Source organism: Paramormyrops kingsleyae, unplaced genomic scaffold, assembly GCF_048594095.1.
Source record: "Paramormyrops kingsleyae isolate MSU_618 unplaced genomic scaffold, PKINGS_0.4 ups169, whole genome shotgun sequence".
In the NCBI taxonomy this organism is placed as follows: Eukaryota; Metazoa; Chordata; class Actinopteri; order Osteoglossiformes; family Mormyridae; genus Paramormyrops; species Paramormyrops kingsleyae.
The window spans coordinates 44,027-60,464 of record NW_027326107.1 but is presented as its reverse complement, the minus strand read 5'-3'; the positions used below and the strand labels follow the sequence as shown (position 1 = coordinate 60,464).

Below are 16,438 nucleotides of genomic sequence, written 5' to 3'. Positions count from 1 at the left end.
ATCATCATCTCCTCCTACACCGCCAACCTGGCCGCCTTCCTCACCGTGGAGCGCATGGAGTCGCCCGTGGACTCGGTGGACGACCTGGCCAAGCAGACCAAGATAGAGTACGGCGTCGTGCGTGATGGTGCCACCATGACCATCTTCAAGGTGAACACCTTCGCTCCACTTCCATTGACTGCAACACACTGGGTAACACTTCAGAAATGACTGAACCGTGACCAAGCAAAACTGCAATACTAGCATTTTTTTTTTCAGAATTTTATTCTGAAATAAATTTATTCATATTTGCTATTTTGGGAAAAAGATTTAACTATGCCATATTGAGTTCTATCTCCAAGATTCTCGTTCCTGTGTGATGTTCCTTATGTTCCTCCAGGCGTATTTTAAAAAATGAATTCCAAAGTTTTCCCTAGCAGTGGGATGCCAGATACCAGTCAGGTGTAGGATACAGCGCCATATGACTCTCTTCTTTCTGGTAAAACTGAAGGCAGTTCATTCCCCTTAAAGAGACTTCGCAGATCTTTTATCCGCATTCTAAAAAGAGCAGAACCATGCGTTTGTAAGACACAGCTGTGGTCTGAAGACCAGCGGGAGGCTTTTGCTAGTTCCCGACGGGAAATGGAGGGCGAGGGATAACAGGCTGTTATCATGGAAAGTGTTTCTGTTCTGTCTCTACAGCTATGGAACTTTTATTGGAAATTTGCTGGGCTTGTCTCACATATTGTGGGGGTTAGCGAGTTTCATAATACAGGCGTCATTAATCTGTCCGCGAACATGTGAGATATCGCCGCCATTACTGCCCCTTTACCTCCTTAACCAATTCCTCCTTTTCACCTCCTCCTCCACATCCTCCTTCTCTTTCATCCGCATCCTTTTTTATTATTGAACATGTTATTTCTCCTTTTTACACACTCCCTTTCATTTTGTTTATGTCGAGGGGACCTGTTGGAAATCCCAGGTTAATGTGGTGGGGAGGGGGTGGGGATTGCATGAACAAGGCTGTAGTCCAGTGTCAGAAAAGAAAAGCAGCTCGCATCACGGTGGGGGCTAGGGTTCGGGTGGGAATTACGTACGAGTTAACGCCAGATATTGCAGTCTCCTGACTCCCCCTCTTGACACAATGGGGGACAGCATCTTATGAAAGCAGGTCGCACACAATGACGATTGTTATTGTTATAGATTTTTTAGCCACTTATTCTGCCTGAAGTGAGACGCACGCTAAATAATTGCATTTTATTATCTTCTAGTGCAGCTAATCGTTTACCGTAGTAGTTCAAGGTTATAATGACGCGGGGTCTTCTGGGCTGTGACCCCGTGACCTCTGAGGTCACAGGCAGCTCGTTAATCAGCTACTTTGTAAACAGGGGTGCCACGCTGCCCCCCCCCCCCCTGCATACTAAAGCATGGACCTGTGATATTTGCACGCGCCTTTCAGCTGGGTTCCGGAATCTCGCTATTGTGTTTGCGATAAAGCCCCCAAAGAGTAGCCCCTCCGCCTCCAAGCCAGTGACGCACTGTAACCGCTCCAGGACTGCCGGAGGGAGACTGTCGTGTGCTAACGTGAGGTCAACAACAATGGAGTCAGCCAGACCAAACTAATTTCCGAACGGGCCAAAGCAGGCGACGGCTGCCTGAGGCGAGTTGAGGGCCAAATCAGCGGGTTAACTGGCACAGTTACTGCGGTAATAGCCCGTCTCCTGCTTTGCTGGCCGAGCGCACATGGGACACCCCGTGAGTTCACATCCGAGGGCGACTTCCGGCTCTTTAGGTCAGGTGCAGAATTAAGCCCAGGAGAGCGGTGGTGATGTGTCACGGGTCCCTGTATTTCACATCCCTCCCTCTGTACCTAACCCACCCTTCGGTTATGGGCTGAAGCTAGAGAGTAGCGACAGGAAAGGGAGATGTTTTTAAATGTGATTGCAGCTTTTAAAATAAAAAAATCATTAGTTTGGAGAGAGACAGGTGTCAGTAATTACCTCATCAAGCCTGCCTGGGTACGGCTCGTCTGTGCATCTCGTTATCTCCGGGATGGCTAATGAAGACTGCTGATGAGTTGGGGGGGGTGGAGGGGTACGGGAAAGTCAGGGTGAAGGATAGCATGCGGGGGGGGGGGGTTGACAGAATCTCCCCCTACAGCACTGGGGTGAAGCCTGTAGAAGCCCCTGGTACCTGGACAGATCGAGCGAGAAGGAGGTGGAGAATCTCCTTGCTGGGGTGCAGGGTGTGGTTCAGTGGGCTAAGTCTCTGTGCCTGTGATCAGAAGGTCGGGGGTTCGAGCCCAGCCGCACCATATCTGTGGGTCCTTCAGCAAGGCCCTAAACCCCCAGCTCCCTGGGTGTCCCAACAGGTTGCCCTTCATAGCCAGCTTGCGCTCATGGAGATCGAGTTGGGGGTGGTGAAAAGACAGTTTCCCTGCAAGGGTCAATAAAAAGCATCAGTTGTTATTATCAAAAGCTCCTTCCTGGGTTTTCTTTCTATTTTACTTCATTTCTTTAGGTTGCTTCCGCTGTTTCCTGCTTCAGTCTCTCCATCCCGCCTTTCTGGCACTTAGATGGAGTCTGTCAGGCCCATTTAACACTGGAACAATGAAGCTCCTCTGAACTTGTTATCAGCCTCCTGTTTGAGATTCGGAGAGCCGCCGCCGGCTTCTCTAGAAACCCCGAGCCCCGCGTCACATTCCAGCCGGTAATAATTTACCATTAGTTAAGGTAAATCTGTATCACTCCTTACAAAATGGAAAACAAAATATCTCACAGTCAGACGGACTTAAAACAAAAAAAAAAAACTCAATTAACCTGAAGCTATTCCTGTCCACAGAAAATAAATGAGTCCTCTCATGCTTTACACAGTGTTATTATGTTCATTGACCCAGCCACATTCAGCTTAAAAAACAAGGAACAGCTGAAGACGCTAAGGCTGCTAACGTCACGTAGCATATGCGTATATGTAGCACACGTATTGTGTATATATCTGCCTTAACCTGCTCTTTGCTTTAGATAAAAGTACATGCCAGTGTTTCCCAATCGGTCCTCCACCTTTTTGCTCCCTTCCAGCTCCCTGCCAGTTAGTCCACAGTTTTGCTCCCTCACTGTTCCCTAGCAGGAGCTGGGATGGAGCAAAATGTGAACCGTCTGAGGGGTTCTCGAGGACCGAGATGAGAAACACTGGAATATGCTTAACAGATAAATCCAAATAACCATAAATGTATATCTAATACAGTTGGGTGGCACTGTGGCTGAGTCTGTAGTTGTTGTCTGTAGCTGCGTCACCCTGTGCGAGCACAGTTTGCTTGTTCTCCCTGTGTTTGTGCTGTTTTCCTCACGCGATCCAAAAACATCCTGTCTCCAAATGGCTGTACAGCGTGTTTGCCCTGCACCGGGCTGCTATCCCATTCAGTGCATATCCTCACCTTTGTTTCCTCAAACATATTCCAGACTCACAGCGTCAGTGTTAGATAAGCGGTTATGGAAGATGAATAGGTGTAATATAGCAGAATAACAGGAATTTGCTATTCACGGTATACTGCTGTTGACATTTGTAAGTCGTTCAATCCGCCCATGTACTGTTAAGCCCATTTAATCATCAGTCTATATTCTTATTCATGTTTCCCTTAGGTGTGGATGTCAGATCGGTAATAAGCATGTCAGTCTATTATGAAAACATGTATTTTTCATGTTTTTTTTTCTTTAGAGGACACTTTTGTTCAAAGTGATGCAGATATAAGGGTCAAAGAACAGGTTCAGCTGGTATCTCAGGAGCAGGTGGGTTATGAGCCTTGCTCAAGGGCCTGAAGGTGATGTAATTACTCTACCAGGCACAGGATTTGGACCCATGACCTTCCATGCATGGATACAGAAAATCGAAGGCGGATTCTTAACCCACTAAGCTGCACACTGCTCATCAAGCAACTGTTTCACTGGAATTGACCGATAAAAAAATTGCTACATTTCAGCTTATGTTTTTTGATGTAACACAGTTATTGAGTATATTAGTCATACAATGCAGGTGTTCCTGGTGCTATAAATAAGAAATGAAGGCATTTTTTTCTGAGGAGAGATTTCACTTTATTGCCTGTCAATAGTTACACTGTAGCAGTAGAATCTTCCAGGTAGGTGTCTGGGAAAATGTCGTCACTGCAGCTGAGGCTGAGTATGCGCAGCTGCTTCCACCTCAAACAGCCAGACGGAGCAGCACAAAGGAGCAGGCCTGCCTCACCTGTTTGCGTTTGTAATTATGTTTCAACAGAAATTAAATGTTTAAATTTTGTCTCCATATAAACACAGCATTACTCCAGTGCCTTTTAATCCTGGATAGAATTTGTGTTGGCTGTCAGTTTTGGTTTATAAATATTTGTCTTTGCATTGGCCCTAACTGCAGGACAGCATATGAAGTGATTTTGTAATTCGTGTCTAGCCGTGTTATAGCAATAAGTTTATTTGGTAGTGCTTGATTTTTCTGTTTGTTACCCTGTCCACTGAATCCAGTGAATTTTCATTACCTGGTGCTGCTTATTCGTCGAGAGGGCAAGATGTCAGCGCATGGGGCTGAAAATAATGTTGGAAATGTTCCAAGTATGGCAGGATGGAGCGGAAATGGAGTTAACTCTCTCAGTGGGGGCCATCTTATAAGCATTTTTGAAAATCGACCTACAGTAGGTGGGTCGGTGAATGATAAAGTGTGACGGTTAGACATGAGCTGCCCGTCTTCTCCCCATCTGTGGTGATCATTTGCTCTTGGCGGGCTGACTTTGATTACGGAGGGGGCCTTGTGCACTTCAGTGGAGTTCCATAAGGTGCTTCTAAACAGCGTTCAAGAGGCAGGAAGAGCAGTCAGCCCATCCCGTTGACCTTAAGGGGATCATGTGCTGACACGTCGCATTACCACAAAAGTGGCTTTTCTCTTAAGTGTGTGGCCGACCTCTTCTTTGGGATGGGAAATTATTTGCACATGGGCTGGGCTCTCAATGGGGGCGCCTCCTTAACAATGCCCCCCCACATCTTCTTTCAGAAATCCAAAGTCTCCACCTTTGAGAAGATGTGGGCCTTCATGAGCAGCAAGCAGAGCACGACGTTGGTCAAGTCGAACGAGGAGGGAATGCAGAGAGTGCTAAGCTCTGACTACGCCCTGCTAATGGAGTCCACCACCATCGAGTACGTCACCCGCAGGAACTGCAACCTCACCCAGGTCGGGGGCACCATCGACAGCAAGGGATATGGCATCGGCACCCCTCTGGGTAAACACTGAGCACGATTTACTGCTCCTACATTACTGCACTGCTGCAATATGATCTGCTGGGTTAAGCTGAAGATGTCATCACAATCGACTGCGTAGCGAAGCATCTGCTTTGACAGCTTGATAAAGCGAAAGTGAAAGCAAATAAACATTTATTATAAGACGTACTCAGATCAAAATTCTTTCCGTTAGATTGCAGAAGCTGTGTGTGTACTATTTTCCAGTTGAGTGTTGAGGAGTGTCTGTCATTCTTGGTCTTCTTTAGGTTCCCCATACAGAGACAAAGTCACCATCGCCATCTTGAGCATCCTGGAAGATGGGCGTCTACACATGATGAAGGAGAAATGGTGGGGCGGGCATGCCTGCTCGGATGATGATCGACGGGATGCCGGGCCAATGGGGATCCAGAACCTGGGCGGGATCTTCATGATACTGGCAGCGGGATTGGTCCTGTCTGTCTTTGTGGCGATTGGGGAGTTCATCTATAAACTGAGAAAAACTGCAGAGCGTGAACAGGTGAGTCCCACACACTGGTCCTATTTTCAGACGATTTGTTCTGATATAGGCATCCTCCGGCTTTACACATTTGTGTATTCGGTCAGCATTGCAGTAATTCTGAATCAGAATCTTTATTCGCCAAGCTCAAAAGTACAGGGGATTTCTTTGGTGCAGGTGATGGAGTTAAACATAACGATTAAACATATAATCAAAAAAAAGTGCAAAGAACAATAAACACAAGTTAGACAGAGGTAATAAAGTAGAAATACAAATATGCAAATAATAGATAAACACAATGGACCATAAATAGGAGGAAGAAGCGAATGTGTGCTGTAGACAGCTTGAGGTTCGTGCCAATGAACTTATGAAGGCAATCAGAGTATGAAATTCAGCGTCTGTCCGCGGAGGTATATGGTTCACGATGGGGACTGTCTATTGCAGGAAGCTCAGTCTATTGCAGTTTAGTCATATTGTTATGCTGAAGTGTACAAGCATACGGCACAGGGCAGTGAGGGCAGTGTGATTCACCTGAAGGGCATTTTCCGCTCTGTGGCAGTAGGGTGAGCAAACAGACTTGACACAGACCCCCAAAGACACAGGCTGGGCGTAGATTAGGACCCCCCAGCTGGGAAATCACGGAGGACGATATTGGGCCTGTCTGTGCCGTGTACATAATATCAGCCTCGTGAATCCAAGTGAGAAGCAGCCCCCTTTGAAGGTTCTGGGCAGTTTTCATCTTTTCATATTTAGGAAGAAATGCAGGCTTGTGTGGTTGTTCGACTATGACTCTGAGGCTGAGTAAACCGCCCCCCAACCAGGCACCCTCACGATTCACTGGGGCGAGACGCGACATTCCTCGATTCGTCCCACACGTCATTTTGCTGTAAAACTGAGTAACTCTAATTTTTATTTTAATTGTCATAATTACAAACTGGAGCATGTAAAATGAATCCTCTGTTAGTCATAACCGATCAGAAAACCATGGCAACAGCAAACGGTGGCCCCATGGGGGTGTTTCGGGGGTGGGGGGTGGGAATTCAGGCTCGGTCCTAAACACAATTCTGCACCCCAGGCTTTTTGTTTGAGTGTGATGCTTGTCGAATTGCAATCTATCCGTGACAAAGCAACAAGCATCAACAAAAACAGTGTGTGTGTGTGTGTGTGTGTGTGTCCTCTAGGGTGTGTGTGTTCTGGTGTGTCTATATTTTCATGTATGTGTGTGTGTGTATGGATTAGGTTTATATTACATTGTGGTGATCAAAAGTCTCATTTTTTGTTTGGTTACTTATAATTAAGGTTATGGCTGGGTAGGGGTTAAGGTCGTCATGTTGGGATTAGAGTTTTCCCCATATAAATCCCCATAGAGTCCCCACAAGGATATAATTACAAATCTGTGTATGTGTGTTTGTCTCAGGATGTGTCTGTGTTCTGCTGTATATTAGTGTGTGTGTGTGTGTCTGTGAGTAGTGCACTCACAGGGGTCTCTGTGCAGACGCTCGCTGCGTCAGATGGGTCCTCTATGCCAGTGGCATCTCCTGCCATGCCGCCGTGGGGTCGCCGGCTGGTCCCTGATGATCACCGTCGCGCTGAAGCCGGCACAGTCACGCCCAATGAAAAAAAAACTCTGTTTCTCTCCCTCCCAGAGATCCTTCTGCAGCGCCATGGCGGATGAGATCAGGCTGTCATTCACCTGTGAGCGCCGCGTGAAGCACAAGCCGCAGGCGCCCATGATGATGAAGACGGACGCCGTCATTAACATGCACACCTTCAACGACCGCAGGCTGCCCGGCAAGGACAGCGTGACCTGCAACACCGGCATGACCCCGGTCTTCCCGTGACCGTGGCGTGGTGGAGCAGGGGGCGTGGCCAAACAGACATGAGTGGGGTGGGGCTGGGGGGCGGGGGATCGGGCCAGCCGGAGTGGCGGGAAGCCAGCGGAAACGGCGGCACCGCTAACGTCGAAAACGAACAAGCCGAGAAACCGAAGGGAGCGCCTTGGCGAAGCGGCGTCGCACCCGGGGTGGCGTTTCCATAGCAACCTGCGCTCCGAGACCAACGTGGAATGCCAGGATGAGAACCCAAGAGGAATGACCGATGCAAAGGACGAAACGGCATCATTTTAGCGTGGCAATAAAAGAACCACGGATGGGGAAGCGGTCGCGGTCACACATAGCACATGATCCATCGGCGTTAAGGGTCTGGCCATTCATATATTTGTCATTTCTGGAGATGCAGTGGTTCTCTGGCAGGAAAAAAAAATAACCTTTTACCTCAAATCCTGTGCAGACTGATTATTTTCCTGCCCTGAAGGAGTCGCAGATTCAAAAGGCGGCAGCGTTTGGAGAGACGCTAGCTGGAATCGTAGATATCATCATCACTGGGTTTTTTAACTTTTGCAGGAACTCTACGGCCTGAAAAAACTTTGAGCCATCAACATCGTACTGCCAGGAAGCCGCTTCAGCTGCGAGTTTCGGTCTGGCATTTTTTCTTTTTTTTTTTAGCTGCATGACAGGGTCAATATCATCCCGAGGTTCCAGTGGAAGAGTCAAGAAGTCAAGCAACAAACAAGTCAATTGTGCCATTTGAAATCTTTATTTTTTTTTATATAATTTAGCTCAGGCTTTTTCATTTATTTGTGCGACGCTACGTAATTCACCAGGATTACCTTTTATATATTTAGATGGGAGACAAATGAGGAATTAAGTAACACGGTTACCAAAGATGTCTGCAGAATAGAATCGCCTGTGTTCCACAAGAACGTCATGAAAATTAGTAAATAAATAATCGTTTAAAATTAAATAGAGTTTCTCAGATACCCTCTGGTATGTGTTAACTATTGTGGTGATGAAAACATTTTCACACACATACAATATTTTTTGTGAAGATTTATGACATTCTATAAATTATTCTGTTATGTTCTTTGGAATTTAATAGCTGTTCTCAAAACAGATTTATTTCCAGTGCATTTATGTATTAATTAGGGTCTTTTTTTTAGGCTAAGTTCTGTAGAAGGTAGACAACAGATTTCTTTAATTGCATAATGTATGTGATGCTAGTAACTATGTTTTTGCCATCTTCATTTCTCATGAAACAAATTAATTTCCATATTACACTTCAGGACTGGGTAGCTTGCTAACAGGGAACTGAGACACAGTTAATCCTACAAATTCTTCACTAAGATACCAGATCGAATGCTTATGGCATTCTGGTGTTTTCTCTTGATTCTGTAATTGACTTGACTTATCCTGTCTTTGCTGATGCTCTTATTCTGTCCTCTGCATTGTTCTAAAACAATCATTATTCCCCGTTCTCCTCTTCCTCCACTCGTTTAAGGTGTCATATGCCCCCCAAATCCTGCTTTCTCCACCATTTGGTTGGGTTTCCCCATGTTCCTCATCTTCCCGTCGGCCCGTGCTGGTGTCTGTGCCACAGTAACCGGTCCTGTGCCCCACGAGCTGTCACACCCCTACCAGCAGGGGGCAGGAAAGCCAGTGTATCAGCCCCTGGAGCTCCAGCAGTTGCCAAACAAAGAAATTCAGATTTATAGGAAAGTGACTTTGGCCTAATTTGAAACCCCCCCTACCCCATACGACCCACAATTCTGACTGTACTACCAACAATGGCAGGATTGCCTTGAAAGAGGAACCAATACAGAATACAGAACGATATTTCATTGGACGAAACAGGTTTTGTACAAAAAAAATCCCGCCTGTTGTTTTGGCATAAGGTGTCTGTTTTTGTGACTGGAGCTGAGCTGGCTGCACACCTTGTTAACATCATTATTGAGCCCCCCCACCCCCTCAATAATATGGGACATCTGTTTAATTAGAAAGGTCCATCATCATACATGTGATTGGCTAGATCGATTAGTCTGTAGCCCACATCTCTGTCCGTAGTGACACATCCAGTCCTTGTGTCACATGACCTAGGACAGCTCAGCTTTGCCATTAAAACGTCATTCCAATAGAGCTTTGACAGGGTGCTGGGTGCAGTGCCATCTGGACCGATGGTCGTAAAGGCAGATTCCTGTCTAGCCCCTCCTTCTGTGAACCTTATTGTAAGGGAGTAGGGGCCATTGAGCATGGCCGTCTCTGTAAGTGCCGTGTGAGCTCTGCAGTGATGCCCATGAGATATGATCCGTCTCCGTTTGACAGTAAGGCTGTATCCCAGAGGTCTCAAATGCAGACGACCCAGGCGCGTCTTGCTAGGAGGTCTTCAGCTCAAGCGGACCTCCGCTAAACAGTCCACACTAGAATCTGTCGACAACATTGGCAGTGGTATAATTCGCCATGGTGCAGTCAAATTTTACAGCCGGTGATTAGTGAAATGACATAATGTTGTTATTTATCGGTGGAGAACAATCGATTGATCAGTGACGTAGTTTTAATAATGATTCAAAAACACGTGACTTTATGGGTAGAACCGTCTCGCGGGCCGGTACTTTGAGAGCCCTGCAGTAGCGTGTCCACAGTCTGCTGCGAGACTCCCGGCCTTCTTGTGCCTAACTTTCTGTAAATACAGGCAGACCTCACGCAGACCGCTGCTAAACGTCAACATCGAGGCCATCGATTGCTGGCTGGCTGTTTTGCCTGCAGTCACCTGGGTTGGGGGGATGCTATTTGAGAGGAAACACGGTCCTTTTCCATTATAGTTCTGCTCCCTTTCCTGATACTCTGTTCTGGTGTATTGCTACAGGTGCTAAATGTGTCACAGAGGTGCCTGACTGGGTATCTCCAAGGTCGGGCTACTGAAACAGGTACGATTTCGTACTGGGATTCCATTTTTTGAGTAGTTTTTTTTTTTTTAGGCAAATAGTGTATGTTAGTACATTGACCCATTTTCAAAACACATTCGTTGAAATACCATTATATGGATATTGTTAAAATCAGTGTAATTTAAACACACACTCTGATATTTAAAAGATGAGAGCAAGACAGCTAAATTGTACTTTAATAAATTATTCTTTTTTTCTGCTGCATTCCTTAAATAATATATCTGTACTCATAATGTTCTGTTTTTCATTTGTTGTGACTGTCTCTCCACTAATGAGCGTACGGCATAGTTTAGTCTGTACAACAGATTGTGCACACTGCCTCCCCACCTTCCCCCCACATCGTCTTCATTGTCTGAATGGGCAGCTGGACCCCCCCTCCGCCCCCCCCCATCCTCTGAATCACCCCCTACTCCAGACATGGAAGGATGTGGGGAAAAAGGACAATTCATTTCATTTTTATATTTTTTACATTAAATGTATTTATAATAGGTGTATATATTTGCATTCCCAAAATCATAAAGGTTAAAAAATGAAGGAAAATAAATTTTCCCTCCAGTCCTGATGGATAGCATTTGGTTTCTAACTGCTAATGCTGGAGCACGAACCAGCAGGCTGTCAGAACAGAGAGGCTGGTTTGTAGTCGACCTCACATCTAGATGGTCTCTGATGGATGCCTATCTCATAATCTGCAGGCTTGACTTCCCTGACTAAATTCAGCCGTAAAATCCGTACCCGATTTGTAGAGATGTGAATAATTAAAATTTATACCCAAAAGAGTCACAGAAATAGACATTTAGTTTGGTTATATAAATTGAATTACTCTTACGTACAGAGCATAAACATCTATTTTATAGTGAACTATGTATACTCCTATTTTATAAATCATGTGAAATAATGAAGGAAAGATAGACCAGCTTATAATATGAATGAGGCCCAGTAGACTGAAGCCCAGTCGAAAATGGCTGAGGAGAAACAAGGTTCGTTTTATTTATTTATTTTCTGTTGGGTTGTCTGCTTTATCGTTTGTCAAAAATAAAATAAATTGATGAATATATATTTGGTGACGACCAGGGTTCTCTGAGTGGAGATGCAGGATTTATATGAATATAGTTTTTTGTAATGTTTTGTAACAATTTTGTTTTCCTAGTAACTGTATGTGTTACGAGCTGATCACCCTTAGACTAATTGATATTATATTAAAGAAAAAAAAAACATGCAAAAAGGGAACAAAAATAAATATAGAAGGTATTGAATTATTTTCTTTTTAACACTGTGAATAATTCAATTGTACAGTTTGCTGTATGGGTAATATGGTTTTAAAGTTTTAAATAAAAAAATAATAAAATGTTTTTTTTTCAGTGATTTGTGCTGAAATTCATTTTACTCGTCAGACATGTTATATTATTATTATTAATCTTACTGGTCTTGTGAGGATTAACAGCCCACAGATTCTGTCTGTGTATTTTTAGTGCTTCTTGAGCAGGCAGTCAAAGGGATGCCCAATCAAGCAGTCACTGATTGTATCACTTAATGAAGGGCCCAGCTGGGGCCCTTAATGTCAATAACGCATTTAATCAAGTAACTGACACTTAGCGAGCGTGACGGCCCCTAGGCTCCGGGCTCCCAGCTACTATTCTTAGCTTGGCTTCTGTTCTGTTACTGTTTAGATAATAAACTGTACTGTACCAGGATGTGGGGTGTAGTAAAGTATGTCACCAGGGTGGTCTAAATACAAAATCCCACCTGGGACTTCAACCCTACAGCTAATGCTTGTTATTCCATTCCCAGCTATGGATAATCGGCATCAAAGAGGAGTCTAGACAAGTGCTGGGTACATCATGCACTCTGACTCCCACCACTCTGGGGCACATGTCCAGCCCCTGAGCCAGCCATAGTTCGCAGTTTATGCCTTCAAAAGTCCTCCCACGTGAACCTGACTGCTGAAGTAGTGAACTTAAAAGGCCTCGAGAGTGAGGTGGCCAACAGGGGGCCTGATGGACAGCTTGTTTGCCCAGTGGTATTTCAGTCTTCTTCCAATTATAATTTAGTCCTGAATGGGCCGGGGAGGGTGCAGATGCAGGCGCGGTTTCTGCTGAGCTGCTCTTGGGGATGGACTGATGTTATTCTAGCCTTTTTCCATTTTAACAGCAAATAAATGCAGTCAGTCTAGACCAGGGGTTTGTGTTATTGCTGTAACTCTTTAATTAGGTCACTAATTAGAGGACTGATTGGCTGAGGAGTCCTCACACCTGGGTTTGAACAGCTGACCTAAAGGTTAACCCCCAAAAACCTGCACACACACCGGCCCTCTGAGGATAAGATTGGCCACCCCTGGTCCAGACCCTTAGCTCAGGTTGCCTTTTGTACTTTTGTGGTAGGTAGACTTGTAGTCAAGACCGCCTAAACCAAGACCAAGACACTACCAAGACCAGAGGGTATCGAGACCAAGACAAGACCAAGACTAAGACCAAGACAGACCGAGGCAAGATCAGGACAAAGTCGAGACGAGACCAAGACCGAGACCGAAAAAAAGACTCCCTTAACTTTTGTGTGCTGTTGAGGACTGACATGACGGGTACTGACTGGTCCCAAAGTCATCTGAAAAAACAGCTATCACCTCCAACAACTGTCTAAAGGATGGGAAATATGTAACTGTTTTCAATTATACTTAATTTGTAGATGAAATTGTAACATCAAATTGAAGATACACAATTATAAACTTGAAATTGCATCATGTCCCATTGTAGAAGTACTAGCCAAATGACACTGTATGATGTCAACTTCCCTGAAATGGATTAGGCCTGTTAAGTCAACACAACATGATATGCAGATGTTATTTAAAAGTCAATGGTCACATTTATTTAGTCAACCAACACCATTTTAAGTAAAATACTGTAATCAAACAATATAAAGACATGCGCACACGTCACAGGAATCAAATGCAAACTACAAATACTACAGTATATACCAATACAAACTGCACATCAAATTGTGCATTAATAAGAATAAGGACATCTTGATGTCTGCAGTGGCATGTGATTACACATTTAACTAGGGCTGAACGATTTATTGATTTCACATCGAAATCACGATTTGAAACAACGTGATTAGCAAGTCGCAAAAATTGCGATTTAGGACATACATTATACAGCACATCGCACCCAGGGTTTAAATCTGCTGTGAGAATAGTTTTACAAATTCATGCCGTGCTCCCTGTGTGACAGTCATTCTCACCAATCACAAGCGCCGTGCTTCTCGCGTGCCAGTCATGCTCACCAATCAGAAGTGGCCCAAGAAGGCGTATAGGCCCACAAATAGCAAATACTTGAAACCCAAGGAAAATGTTACACTCGCGGTGCGGAAAAATACTGATTCCGCTACTGAGCTATAAGTGAATTGCCTTCCTATTTCATGGTCCAATATTGTTTCAGAAAGGTCCTAGAGAGCTCCTTTTAAATACAAGTTGCAATATTCTTCATCGTATAATACCTTTGGTTTTTGTTAATAGGCAATAGCATTAGTATACCGCTAACCCATCAAAACAACGAGTCAGTAATTCTCACAGCAGCAGAGTCGGTGACCTCCAAAAAAGTCGTAAAACCCACAATACAGTCGTTTATGTCATATGTTTTTCCAAGAGGGTCTAGCTGCAGACGCCTGTAGAGTGGAGCTCAACCGGAAATACGTCACCTCCACAGGATCTTTAAGGACGTAAAGTGGAGCTCCGGTTAGGGTTAGGGTTAAGGTTTATTCGCTGTGACACAGAGTTGAGGCCACGTGTTTCCTCTGGAGATGACATATTTCCGGTGGAGCTCCACTCTACAGGCGTCTGCAGCTGGACCCTTCTCTGTTTTTCTGCTTATTAAATTTAAGTGTTTCCAACACAACAGTAATAAAATAAAAGTCTTGCTTTAACATAAATACTAAAAGAATAGATCGCTTTAATCGCTATTACAGTTGGGTATGGGCACGCGGTCTTATTTAGAAAACATACAAAAAGAGACGCATATAATGTTTAATCATTCGTTTTGTATTTGTCCGAGTAACAAAGCATAGGAATGATAAGCTGCTTCAGTCGAAAACTGCATTTTACTTCTCATTTAAAATAAAATGCAGGGTGGGCAACTGTGGTCAGCTGCATGGAGTGAGATTTTCTGTTCTCTGTTCTTAACAAGCATTTACATGTATGTAAGTTTTATTACCTTGTAAATAGTCTGTATGGTTTACAAACTGCCGTAACGTTTTTGATGCAGTTAATTTTAAGTTCAGAATGGAATATAGATTTGCCGTAAGATTTCTTGCGTGAGAGTCTGAAAGAGTTTGCAATCATGAACACGTACATTTTTTGTTTCACCTGAATTGATTTGTATAGAAAATAACCGTATGCAGTTGTAAAAAAGCGGAAACTTCGACCAACATGAAATCACCAATAAACGACTTCTATTTATTCAACATTTTATAAAATGCATACTACGTTTAAAATTTCCAGCTTTACGGTTTCAGGACAGAACAGCCACTCTGTTATGAACATTACGGGTTTTTGAGTGTTATTAACAGCAGCTAACAACACAATAGCGCAAACAAAAGGGCTGCATACACCGAAGTAGTTCTTGCTTGTTCATTGGCGTGGGATAAAAGGCGGTTCTAGTGTTATTATGAGGGTAATAAGCGTTACCTGCAAGGTCGCTATTTTTATTATAATAAATATAATAACAGTATTATAATATATTAATATTATAATTGTTTTCATTATTACTTTATTTAACTTGACACATCACATCTTTAAATTCTCATCCTTGCATTAGAACGTAGACCAGCTAATACTGATCGATGGTATCATGCTGCGTCATGTTTTAAAATTACTACACAATGAAAATTGAACTGAAGCTTGACATAAAAAACTTAAATCGCAAATCAAATCGTAATCGCAATTTCTGTCAGAAAAATCGCGATTCAATATTTTCCCCAAATCGTGCAGCCCTACATTTAACTAACGTTTAACTATCGCTACACTTATTTTGCGCGTATAACGCGTATTTTGATTGGATGAGCGCCAACGTCTGAATCAGAACAAAATGCATGTATGTCATTGATTGGTTGCATTTGAATGGGGAGATTTGGAGATATCTGAGCCTTCTGCATAACAAGCAGCCATTGTGGCTTGTTTGCCCATGGTGTGCTGAGTTAGAGCGGCATTCGTGTTTCTGGGATAAGTAACAGGCTGTTAACTAATGAGTACAAGGGCTCAGGATGAATAAGGGTTTGGCGACTGGACAGAACGCCTCTGTCTATGGCCCGGGCTGCTCTGAAGGCCTCCCCCAAATGCACTGGGCCGCCAGTTGCTGGGGACCCAGCCTACTGGAGGAGACCCTCTCTGCCCCCAATCCACTTAATGAAATTCATGGGTTATGGGCACGCTAATAGAAGCTTATAGAAACCGAGGAAAATGCATGTACTGGAAATATCTCATTCAATTTAGGCTATCATAGGCGTGAATTCACCCTCAGGAGGCAACAAGCTGCACATTTCTGCTTGTCCAGTTGAAGATGAAAATGGGCGGCTGTATTTCACAAGTTCGCCGCTGAAACATGCCCCCCCCCGTCACGGTTTTATCCAACCCCCTGGTTTTGGAGTCCTGTCATGCCTTATTCACAACTAATTAGGCCTTAATTACTGCAGAGTGTTCAGCAGGGTAAAGGCTTATGATGAGAGGGCAGCAGGTTTAAATCCCAGGGCAGGTTCTGCTTTTGTACCCTTGAGTACTTATCCTGAATAATATAATACTAAGACGAATAATAATGACTATTAATCCCTAAAGTTATATTGCTTTGAAAGAGTGCTTGCCAAAAAGTAGCTAATTTTAGGCAACTGGGCCTTATTAGACCAATATTTTTTATTTTTGGCTTTCCTGTAGCTGGTGAACCACGTTAA

The 16,438-nt window shown here is 44.1% G+C and overlaps 1 protein-coding gene across 1 annotated transcript; it reads left to right on the top strand.

Moving 5' to 3' along the window:
- The first annotated feature begins 54 nt into the window (after positions 1–54).
- Positions 55–11,811, top strand: LOC140587223 (glutamate receptor ionotropic, kainate 3). The gene is made up of 4 exons (XM_072708605.1): positions 55–150; positions 4,909–5,236; positions 5,501–5,751; positions 7,377–11,811. Exons 1-4 carry the CDS (start codon positions 55–57, stop codon positions 7,569–7,571), a joined length of 870 nt encoding a protein of 289 aa, XP_072564706.1. The 3' UTR covers positions 7,572–11,811.
- The last annotated feature ends 4,627 nt before the right edge of the window (positions 11,812–16,438 follow it).

Coding starts and splice junctions, on each gene's coding strand:
- LOC140587223 (XM_072708605.1), top strand. CDS start 55: ATGGAGTCGCCCGTGGACTCGGTGGACGACCTGGCCAAGCAGACCAAG. Junction 151..4,908: donor CCACCATGACCATCTTCAAG/GTGAACACCTTC, acceptor TTTTCTCTTAAG/TGTGTGGCCGACCTCTTCTT. Junction 5,752..7,376: donor AAACTGCAGAGCGTGAACAG/GTGAGTCCCACA, acceptor TCTCCCTCCCAG/AGATCCTTCTGCAGCGCCAT.